Source organism: Gorilla gorilla, chromosome X, assembly GCF_029281585.2.
Source record: "Gorilla gorilla gorilla isolate KB3781 chromosome X, NHGRI_mGorGor1-v2.1_pri, whole genome shotgun sequence".
Lineage (NCBI taxonomy): Eukaryota > Metazoa > Chordata > Mammalia > Primates > Hominidae > Gorilla > Gorilla gorilla.
Window position 1 is genome coordinate 146,004,572 of NC_073247.2, and position 11,403 is coordinate 146,015,974.

The following is an 11,403-nucleotide window of genomic DNA, read 5'->3' on the forward strand; positions in this document are numbered from 1 at the left end:
CAATTTCACACTGTCAGTAGTGTGGAACTAGTTGCCCCCAATGGGTTTTAAATTCAAGTAGGGTGCAAGAGTGGTTTAGAGAAATTCCTGAGTGGCAAATGAGGAAACCATGGGCTCTCTGAGATACAAGCCCAGTCTTCCGTAGGGGCATAGCCACGGCACAATGCTCTCCTGACCTAACGTCCTTAAAACCTTGGTCAGAAGTCAGACCATTGTGCTAATGCGTGAGGGTGTGCGTGGGGATGGAGGGTGGGGTGGAACTCCTGCATAGTTAGCAACCCTGCACCAAATCCTGGCAACCTTCCAGAGCAAACCCTCCACCATGTCATGCTAATAACAGCAGACCTAGGAACCGACCCTATGCCACGCCGTCTGGACCCCCATACAGTCATAGTGTCCAGGTGGCTTTGTGAGTCACCCAGACCCTCCGTAATAATCCCACTGCGGGTGGGGCTGCCTTGCAGTTTCTGGCCCCTTCCCACCCTGACTCAGCTCTCCTTCCACGAGCTCCTATTTCTTGCCGGGCAGAAGCCGCCGCGGTACCCGCTTCATCGGGCATGCTCAGTCGTCCGGCCAGGCTTTGACTGCGGGACGCCAGCGCCCGGCCCCCTGCGCGCGTCCGGAGTCCGGGTCCCTTTAAATCGGGCAGGCTCGTTGCTAGGCAACCGCGCGGCCCGCGCTGGCGCTGCACTGCGGTGGCTCAGCCCGGAGCCGGCCCGGCGGGGTCGCGGTGGCCAGAGCCGAACTGGGGGCTGCCGCGCGCGGATGGTGATTGTCTTTGAGGAAGAGAGGTTCGGGCTCTTCAGACGGCATCCACGCTTCCAGGTATGTCTGCGGACGGGAAAGCCCGGGCTCCCCCGGGCTCGCCCCTCTTCTTCCCGGACACAGGGGGCGAAGGGGCGGGGAGCCAGGGGCAGGCGCCCAGGTCCGCACCCCAACCCCCACTGCAGGTTATTTCTGTCCTTATAGCCCCAGGCCGGGGCTGGAGAGCGTTTGGGAGGGAAAGGACCAGGACGTGGGAGTGGCAGTGCGGAAAGAGGAGTGGGGTCAGGCCTCTCCCGCCGCCCGCCAGCGACTAGGTCGGGACTCGGGAGGTGGAAAGTGTCACCTGCAATGGGGACCGAAGCAGCGCCCCCGACCCCGAGCCACCTTCTCTCCTCGGGAGGCAACGATGGCAGGAGTTTCAGTTAACAATTTACAGAGAAAACTCCCAAACTATGCATACAAAGATACAGCTTTGTAGCAAGAATGTGACTCTCATACTAATAAAGTCTCAGCCTTCGGAATTAAGGTGACTCCCCGTATCTTTTCTTCTAGAAGGAATAACTTCACACTAATAACAAAGAATTGGGGAGTAATAAGCATTCACGGGGCCCAGTTTTCAATGGTACTTTTCTTTCCCCTCAATAGCTGCCAAGCAACAGAGAAGACAATTTGTCCCGGGAAGTGGACACTTTGGCCCATATATTAGGACCCTGACAGATGAAGGCAAAAATCAGGATGACTTCCCTTTTCGATGTTTTTTTGTTTGTTTGTTTGTTTGTTTCAAATTAACTGCACTCTGAGGGAGGGAGTCAAGGCCTGGGCCCCAGCCTTTTGCTAATGCGGTTCCTGGCGTGCTCATTAACAAGCCAGGGTGGCTCCTTTGCTCAATAGGTGCTAAAAGTGAGGAGGTACTGTGTTGAATAAAATTTCCTCATGATTCTTGTCCCATTTGATATCTGTATGGCTTGGGGAAGGAAGACTTAGTGGAATAATAGTTGGGGAAATGGGTTGACAAAAAGAGAAATTACCTCTTAGTGTCTGGTATCACATTTCAGATAGACCAAATGACATTCTAAATATATCACTTGTCTTTTTTTTTTTTTTTTTTTTTTTTTTTGAGGCGGAGTCTTGCTCTGTCGCCCAGGCTGGAGTGCAGTGGCGCGATTTCGGCTCACTGCAACCTTCCCCTCCCTGGTTCAAGCGATTCTCCTGCCTCAGCCTCATGAGTAGCTGGGATTACAGGCGCGTGCCACCACGCCCGGCTAATTTTTGTATTTTTAGTAGAGACGGGGTTTTGCCATGTTGGTCAGGCTGGTCTCAAACTCCTGACCTTGTGATCCGCCCGCCTCAGCCTCCGAAAGTGCTGGGATTACAGGCATGAGCCACCGTGCCTGGCCATCACTTGTCATTTTAATCTACATCTCAGATATAAACATGGGTTTGGGCATTCTGGTTAAATGTATTTCCTGATTACATGGAGGGAGGCGGAATTTTCTTTTTTCCAGTTCAAACTGGAGAAGAAGGGCAAGGATATCCAGTAGACAGAAGATCTTGGACCCCAGGAAGTGTAAGTACAGTCGTGTTAGCTGTTATCTTTTTGGGGTGTTTAGAAGCACAGAGCCTTACGCAACATAACTCTTCAGCCTTGTAATTGATCGTCTGCATTGTCAGTAAGCTCTCAGGAAGGCCTCATAAAAATACAAAGGAAAAGTGTCCTGAAGACTTCAGCTAAGCCAAATAAACTTCAAGGGAAAAATAAAAGTGCTTTCTCTAAAATACCACCCCCCAAAACTTTTTAAGCCAGAGGAGAAATTATGTCAAAAAAATTTTTTTAAAACTAAATTAGAATCAAAGCATTGTAGAGATTTCAGGAAGAATATTAACGATCATTCATTAAACAAATATTTATTCAGGGCTACTATGTGTCAGGTAACAATGCCAGGCCATCATAGCATATTTGTATAATAAAGGTCTGTGTGAAATGCCACAGAAGCACAGGAACAATTCAGAGTGCAAAATCATCCTTGCTAATCTTCAAACGAATACTCCTGTATTTCTGAGAAGTTATTGGTGCCTCTGAAATACAGTGGGACATTTGGAAAACTCTTGGTAAAGCAATTGGTGATTTTAAAATGCCAATATATTAGGGTGTAGAAAAGACTACCACTTTTTTGCTTAGATAAAATCAATTCAGCTTCAGAAATTTGGGGACATCAACAACTAACTTACGGAAGTTAGGGATAATTTTTCCCTGAAGATGCAGATTAAATTAATCTGAGATTGGAGTTTAGGCTTCCTTATATTTATTTTAATAGTGCCTACTTTTTTTTTCAAACTAACTTTTTCTGAGGTCTGATGACTTCCGGCTGGCCACTTTGGAGTACATATCTCTGGAGAAAGTTTAGGTTCTTTAACTGGCTAGTTTATGTTCAAAGGGAGGGTAAGGAAAACCTGAAAATGAACAAAACCCATTGTTTACAGTACACTTTAAAAGTTGCTTTCATTTCCATTTTCATTCATTTTTCTTAATCACCTGTGAAACAGGTATATTGTCCCTATTTTACACCTGAAGAATCTGAGGCTTGCAGTTCTAAAATGTGGGGGCCAAGATATCTGACTCCTTCAGTCTTTTTTCCACCATAGTCCACACTCAGTTCCTTTCTCAGGAACTTCCTTTTCCTTCTTCCCCACAATGTTGCATGGTAAAACATATTGATCCATCTTAACTTCAGACCGTTCATTTGGGTCCTTCTTTTGGTATTTAATGGTTTTCTGCAAGTCAGTGAAAAAGGGTGGAGAATGGGGAATCTCCCCTGTAGGGGGCAGGTCAGAATCTTCTAAGGAAAGAGGGTAATGATGGGAGTGTTTTTGTGTCTGGAAACAGTGGAAGCAGGAAAAAGAAAAAAAAAAGTTTGAGAACCACTGCTCTGAAGTGAGAATAAATTGGACAGTTGAGAAGGAAGCAAACCTAGTGATTTCCTTTGTAACAGATTTTTTTCCTATTTTGGTGGAGCAGTTTTTCTAAGAGTCCAGAGAATAGACCATCCAAGAATAAGGGGAAAAAGTTCTTTATGTTAAGAGGAGCCCTTTGTCTTCACCTTACTGCCCCTGGGCAGTGACTAAAAGCCATGCCCCTTGTTGAGAGCTACTAAGCGACTGAGGATAATGACAGGTTACTCAACACGGGTTGGAGATGACCTTTTCCAACCATCATTCCCAGTTTACAAAGTCTGAGAGGAAGGACCCTTGTGAGATGGGAAAAAGCCTTTGGCATTCTTCCAGAACTGTTTTCCAGTCCCTACCTACTCTGCCTGGAAGAATAATGGAATTTTGCAGGCAGATCTAAATTTGTGAAGAGAGATGGTCCTGAAACTTTGAAACCAAATTCTTTTTTTTTTTTTTTAGGAGACAGAGTGTCGCTCTGTTTCCCAGGCTGGAGTGCAGTGGCATGATCATAGCTCACTTCAGCCTCAACCCCCTGAGCTCAAGCAATCCTCCCACCTGAGTAGTTAGGACTACAGGCATATACCACCACACCTATCTAATTTTGTTTTTAATTTTTGTAGATACGGATCTCACTATGTTGCCCAGGCTGGTTTTGAACTCCTGACATCAAGTTATCCTTCCGCCTCTGCCTCCCAAAGCACTGGGATTACAGATGTGAGCCACTGTGCCTGTGTAAATGGGATAAGGCAACAGAAAAAAAATTTTGATTTATGTCATCAAATTTCCCTAAAGCCTGTGATTTAAAATATGAATATTTTAGAAAACAAATAATTAAATTTCACATCCGCTTTAATATGATTGTACTCTCTGGGGCCCCAGCTCAAAAATGAAACTGAGATGGTTTGTGGATTTCTCCTTTCACAGTAAACAGTAGTGTATTATTTTATGGAGCTATTTGAGAATAGATGTGCATTCCTCTAAGATTTTTATGGAACAGTGCACCTATAGGTCCATTGTAAATGACTGTTCTTTGCTTAGCTCTCAACATTTATGTTACATCATGTTATATATAAATTCATATTCAATTTATTTTATCAGTGGTTCTCAAATTCTTTAGGTGAATACAAACCACTTTCATGAGACAAGAGATCTCTCACTCCACAAAAATGTCCTATTACTTTGCCACTGCAAAAAAGTCACCTGAGGATAAATGATGATGTTTTCAGTGAGACACTAACTAGAACCATCAGGAATCCATTATTAATTCATGTCAGACACAAATGAATAGATGTAGTCATATTGTAGACACATACGCCTTAATAGTGCAGTCCTAAGGGCTTCTGGGGGATTGCTATCTTAGAGGACTACTTGTCCTATGACTTTGTATTGTTTTCCTGTCTGTGTCCTAGATTATTTGCTTCTAAAGAAACCAGTTTTTCATCCCCATTGGGCCTCCTTCCCCTACCCTTCTGACCTTCAGTATCCAGTGTAGTGTTGGGTAGGCACTTATATTAATAAATGTCCACAACTGACCCACTAACAGGCATGCCTACACTTTCAATAATGGCTTCTGGTTTGGTTTGCCTTATGCTGGAACAAATTACCTAGTCAAGTTTATTGAGAACAAAATGGCTACCAGGCCAGGGTAGAGGAGTGTTATTGCCTTAAAGCATATTCCTTGTTCTTGCCAGAGAATACTAATGCCATACTCGTTCAGCATAAAAAAAAAAAAAAAACAGTACAATTTGTGAAGAGAAAATGAGACTGGCAGCTTTTACCCCGAGTCTGGGCTTTGCCACATTCTGTGACTAGATTTGGGAACAAGCCCTTAAAGGATATCTTGCCAATGAAAGAGAGAAGAAAAAAAAAAGAGCAGCCCAGAGACCGCTTGACCCTGCCCTGTGTAAGCCATGGGAGGGAAATTCCAAAAGGCTTTTCAAACCTTTCTCTTTCTGTTCTTTGAAATGTGACATGCAGTTCTCCTTACCCTCCCCTCTTCACTTTTCCTCTCTTCTTTTGTGGCCTTTTAAAAGATACCTAAGCTCTGAAAATAGTGAGTTGTTTTCTTTCAATATGGGGAATGAAACCTAGCAGATGAATAAAGAAGAACTTTAGAACAAGCACTGACCTGAGAGACAGGGTCCTCAGTTTTACTACTATGGGCTGTGTGGCCTTGGTCAAGTCACTTAACTTCTCTGGGCCTTAGTCATAAATGGGCTCTTCCCATTTCAGTAGCTATATAGGCTTCACTGAAAGGCATTTCCTTTCAGACACCAGGAAATTATACAGAGGCTCAGGGAAGAGAGACAGTGAAAATTAAAAAGTGTGTGTGTGTGTGCATGTGTGCATATGTGTATGTGTTTTGCCAGAGATTTATGGGATGGTTGGATGTAGAAGTAACTTTTTCAAGGAGCAAAATTATTAATGAAAAGAGTTTTTTATTTTAACCTTTATCCATACCCAGACCTCTATCTCAGATAGAGATATTCTTGCTATCTCCAGATATAAAGTGGCCACACTTTACTTGCCCCTGTGCTCACCTCCTTCCTAATCAATCCCACCAATGCCCTTCATCCAGAATTAAGTAAGAGGAATAGTAATCTCTCTGCCATTGCTACCTGATTAGAAGCATTTTTATCATCTGTATAATTGTTGGGTAAAAATTTGACTGCTAAAAAATGTGACTGGCAATTAACATCACCCTCTTTTCTCCTCTCTCTGTTCCTTTCCTCTATGATTGCTGTAATAATTCCTACTGATTTGCATTCATATTTCTAGAGATGAGGGAAACCAAGATAATGATATTTCCCTTTAAGAACAGATCGATCAAGGATGCTTCTGGATGGTAACTCATGGAATAATGAAAGTCAGAAAGAACTGTTTCAAAAGAAAGAAGATTATGCTCCAATGGCAAATATATATTGTGAATTTAAAGTCTGAGTTTATCATTGTGGTCTGATTGACCTCAAGAAAGCTTGGCTTCTGGCTTTTGGACCAATCATTTTAGTACCTTCACTGAACTCTCCAAATAGTTCATCTTAAGAATATGTGTACCTTCTCCTTTCCTCAAAGCCAAGTAGTTGCCAGTAGGGATGTACCCTTGGGGATGGTGAGTCCCTTCCATCTTTTGTGGGGGAAAGGGGAGAGGAGAGGTATGTTCAGTACCTGTAGGTATCAAGTTTATTCCTTCATTGCTCATAGTAAGGAAAACCTGTGTTATTTAAAAATAAACTACTGTTTGTAAAAAGGAAAGAGAAGATAATACACCAAAAAGTAGTTATCTCAGGGCCATGAGATTATGAAGGAGATTCCTTCTGTTTTCTGTGCTTTTCTCTATTCTCCAAAATTGTTATAATAATCAAAGAAAATATTAATTAAGAAATAAATACAACATTTGCCATTTCTCATTACCAGCAGAAAATTACATTTGAGTGCATAGATAAAAGAGATGCAGGCATACTTTGATTTTTCTACATGGTGATACTACAAATATGTTTTGGTGAATTAATATATAAAATGAATAAAGTGACCCTCTCCTTCTTCTCCTCACCCTTTAGGGCTAACTTCAGCTACCAGTTGGTGGCTTCAGGTGCCAGTGGCCCTCCACATACTGCTCTGGTTCTTCTTTCTCCTTTCCCTCAGAAGTAGTCACTTATCAAATATTTCAGTGCTGTGGGAAAGCTGTACATTAAGGATTCCCTTTGGGTAGGGAAGACTCTTTTTGAAACAAAATAATCATCCTCATATTTTTATAAACTTGGAAAGTTGGTTGTGATTTAGTATGCTGAATTTTCACCTAAAAACTACACTCAGAGTCAGTATCTTGAGAAAAACACATTTGGTGGCATTGATATTTTCAATTGTTGACATTAGGTTCTCCTCATGAAATTGCTGTCAAAATGGATAGAATTCTGTACACTTGGCAGTCTTGCCTAAAAGCAAAGCCCAAGACTGGAATAGCAGGAATTTATAGGTCAAGACAGAAGGGCATTTGGCAGAGTTAGTCATAAGGAAGTCTGCATGGTATACTTTACCAAAAGCAGCTCACATTTCATTAAGCCCTGATGTTTTAGTCACTTTAAAGAATGAATAAACAATAGTCCAATCCAAAAGAACTAGAAAGGCATCAGACACATGGAAAGCACAGGTATTACCAACATTAACCTATTAATTTCGAATCACTTTTTTTATTTTAAAGCAGTCTGTTTTATGTGTACAGTTGTTTTCTTATAGAATCACTTTCTCTGTGTACAGTAAGTAGCTAAATGTGTCAGTTTACTAGTTCTATTTCATAGGATGAGAGACTTTTAAAGCTGGAAGCATCTGTAGAACTTAGCTCGTTCAGCCCTTTCCATTTATAAATGAGGGGACTGAGGCCCAAGCCATTCAGTGAGTTAGAGAGAGAGCCAGCCCTCAAATGTTTAGATTCTTCACCCATGAGCCAGCATTTTTATTTCTTTCTACTATACTAGCTACTAGTGTAAATAATGTGCCTGCCTTGGTTTTAAATTTTGTTTTTCAGATATTGGAAGAGGTGCCTGGAGAAATGGATGCTAGAAGAAAACACTGGAAGGAGAATATGTTTACTCCTTTTTTTAGTGCACAAGATGCTCTAGAAGAGACTTCTGAGCCTGAATCTTCTTCTGAACAAACGACTGCAGATAGCAGCAAGGGAATGGAAGAAATTTATAATTTGTCCAGTAGAAAGTTTCAAGAAGAAAGTAAATTTAAGAGGAAAAAATATATTTTCCAACTAAATGAAATAGAACAAGAACAAAATTTAAGAGAGAACAAGATAAACATTTCAAAGAATGAAACAGACACAAATTCTGCATCCTATGAATCATCTAATGTGGATGTTACAACAGAAGAAAGCTTTAACAGCACAGAAGATAACTCTACCTGCAGTACAGATAACTTACCAGCTCTACTAAGACAAGACATAAGAAAGAAATTTATGGAAAGAATGTCTCCAAAACTTTGCCTGAATCTTTTGAATGAAGAACTGGAAGAACTTAATATGAAATACAGAAAAATAGAAGAGGAATTTGAAAATGCTGAAAAAGAACTTTTGCACTACAAAAAAGAAATATTCACAAAACCCCTAAATTTTCAAGAAACAGAGACGGATGTTTCAAAAAGTGACTATGAACTTCAAGCTTTAAGAAATGACCTGTCTGAAAAAGCAACAAATGTAAAAAACTTAAGTGAACAGCTCCAGCAAGCCAAAGAAGTCATCCACAAATTGAACCTAGAGAACAGAGATTTAAAAGAAGCTGTTAGGAAGTTAAAGCATCAAACCGAGGTTGGAAATGTGCTCCTAAAAGAAGAAATGAAATCGTATTATGAATTAGAAATGGCAAAGATCCGCGGAGAGCTCAGTGCCATCAAGAATGAACTGAGAACTGAGAAGACCCTACAAGCAAGAAATAACAGAGCCTTGGAGTTGCTTAGAAAATACTATGCTTCTTCAATGGTAACATCATCAAGTATCCTTGACCACTTTACTGGGGATTTTTTTTAAAACTTAAAAAAATCCTTCCATTAGGCAAGTCATTGAGCCAAATCAGTGTTTATTGTATTTTCTTTTCGTATTACTTAAAATATATGTAATAGGATGTTATTTTCATTTTCAGTAAATCACAGTATCTATAAAACATATACATGTTTCCAAGCTTCTGCTTTCTCTTTCTGATGAAGTTATTGCAGGAGTACAAATGGAAACGAAGCTTTGGAAATCTCATATCAGAGTGTGTGTGTGTGTGTGTGTGTGTGTGTGTGTGTGTGTGTGTGTGTGTACACACACATATATTCACTCAAAAACACATAATGATTCACCAAATCATTTATGAATACAAATCAACAGCAATTTTGTGATCTCGTAAGCAAATATGTCTTTGGCACGTGAATATTTTTCCATCTGTGTTCATTGATGTTAACAATAAAAATCTTGTTTATGTGTATAAGCCTAACATATGCCTGTGGGTCTTGTAACTGCCTGTTCAAACTCAATGGGATACCAAAAATGTATCTGCTTACTTTGGGGGTCTAACTTTAATTCGGTACATATAAACATCTCTGGAAAAAAATGTAGTTTTTTTCTTCCCCCTGCTGTTTTCCCCAGGCTTTCTCCTTTGACCTGGCCACGGTTCCCATAGACTACAAGACGACTTAGAGACATTGCTGTGACCTTTTGCTAGAGCCCTGCTCTTGCCAGCAGTGGCTTTTGTGTTTTCTTATGTTGACCAGTAAGGGGCGTTGTTTACACAGTTCTTCCAAAACTCGACCAGGGGAAAATTTCGAAGCTTCCTCCCCGGCTTACATCACAAGTTGGTGGGGACTGTGGTGAAGTTGGATGTCATCTGGATAAACTTTTAGTGAGCTGGCTTGATTTTTACAGTAATCCAGCCCTGTAAGGGCTCCAGGTGATGACAATTTATTTTACACTTATGCATGGTAAAAATGTACTGCCTCAATCCTTGGGTGGAAGTGATGGGCCAGTTGACTCTTTACCATTTGTTTGTATCAGTCATCAAGATATCCTGTAATAGGAGCTCTATTTGCATGGTGTTTTAAAGCCTAATGAACCAAATGTAATTGCACACTATGAGGATGAGATACAATTGTTTTAAGGGTTTAGGTGTCTTCCCTGTTGGGAAAATCCCTAGACTGGGAGTCAGGACATTTGGCTTCTAGTACCTGCTCTGCCAGTAACTAGTTAACTTTCTTCCCCTAAAAGTCCTCATCTATAAAACAAGGCAGCAGATCTATCATCGAGATTCTGTTCGGTTCTAATGTTCTGTGATTTCACCTCAATGATTTTATTTGCAAGTGTAACTCTACCTGTAAGGAAGTAAAACTCCTATGGCATTGGATGCATTCAATTCTTTTTTTGTTTTGTTTTTTTTTGAGACAGAGTCTTGCTCTGTAGCCCAGGCTAGAGTGCAGTGGCGAGATCTTGGCTCACTGCAACCTCCGTCTTCCGGGTTCAAGCGATTCTCCTGCCTTAACCTCCCGAGTAGCTGGGATTACGGGCGCCTGCCACTACACCTGGCTAATTTTTGTATTTATGTATTTATTTATTTATTTAGTAGAGACAGGGTTTCACCATCTCGGCCAGGCTGGTCTTGAACTCCTGACCTCGTGATCCACCCATTTCTACCTCCCAAAGTAGTGGGGTTACAGGCGTGAGCCACCGCACCCGGCCTGGATGCATTCAATTCTAATACTTTGGGGGACCTAGTTTGCAGACTCCCTTTGAAAGAAAATATAAGCAGGGTCCTTTATATAGTTTGAACATCTCCAAATACTATCAATAATAAATCAATAGAGGTTGTTTCTCTACCTTTCTCTTGTTTCCTCTTTATTCATTAAGGTTGGGGAAGGCGCTGAATGGATACTGACTAAGCTGACCTGGAGGCTGAACAAATCTTGCCTTGCCTGGGAGGATTGGCGTAAATTGGAAGATGCTAATCTTTGGAGCTTTGTGACTTAGTCCTGATAAACCTAACCCAGGCACTGGCAGCCTGCCTTAAAGGGGGAGATGACTTTCAGGTTTTTAGTGGTCACTGGCTTCCCACCAAGGGTCTAGGTACGAAAGCAAACTAGGAACTCGTTGCCCTATTTTACTGTCTTCTTCATCACCCCCTTATAAAATTGCCCCTTTGTACTTGCCTCATAAAGACGCTCATT

At 41.4% G+C, this 11,403-nt stretch overlaps 1 protein-coding gene across 4 annotated transcripts; it reads left to right on the top strand.

The window, feature by feature from the left end:
- Positions 1-663: 663 nt before the first annotated feature.
- On the top strand, positions 664-9,857 carry CCDC160 (coiled-coil domain containing 160). 4 transcript variants are annotated; one of them, XM_019019094.3, is made up of 3 exons: positions 701-825; positions 2,271-2,332; positions 8,234-9,857. In XM_019019094.3, exon 3 carries the CDS (start codon positions 8,258-8,260, stop codon positions 9,233-9,235), a length of 978 nt encoding a protein of 325 aa, XP_018874639.1. In that variant the 5' UTR covers positions 701-825; positions 2,271-2,332; positions 8,234-8,257; the 3' UTR covers positions 9,236-9,857. The 4 variants fall into 4 exon arrangements, with proteins under 4 accessions (XP_004064935.1, XP_018874639.1, XP_055231997.1 ...); XM_004064887.5 differs by lacking the exon at positions 2,271-2,332 and having other exon boundaries at positions 664-825; XM_055376022.2 differs by lacking the exon at positions 701-825 and having other exon boundaries at positions 1,896-2,332.
- Positions 9,858-11,403: the final 1,546 nt, after the last annotated feature.

What these genes read in the sequence shown, in the direction of transcription:
- CCDC160 (XM_055376022.2), top strand. Translation starts at nt 2,240, where the DNA reads ATGGAGGGAGGCGGAATTTTCTTTTTTCCAGTTCAAACTGGAGAAGAA. An exon ending in GATCTTGGACCCCAGGAAGT is followed by an intron (nt 2,333 to 8,233) that starts GTAAGTACAGTC and finishes TTTGTTTTTCAG; the next exon opens with ATATTGGAAGAGGTGCCTGG.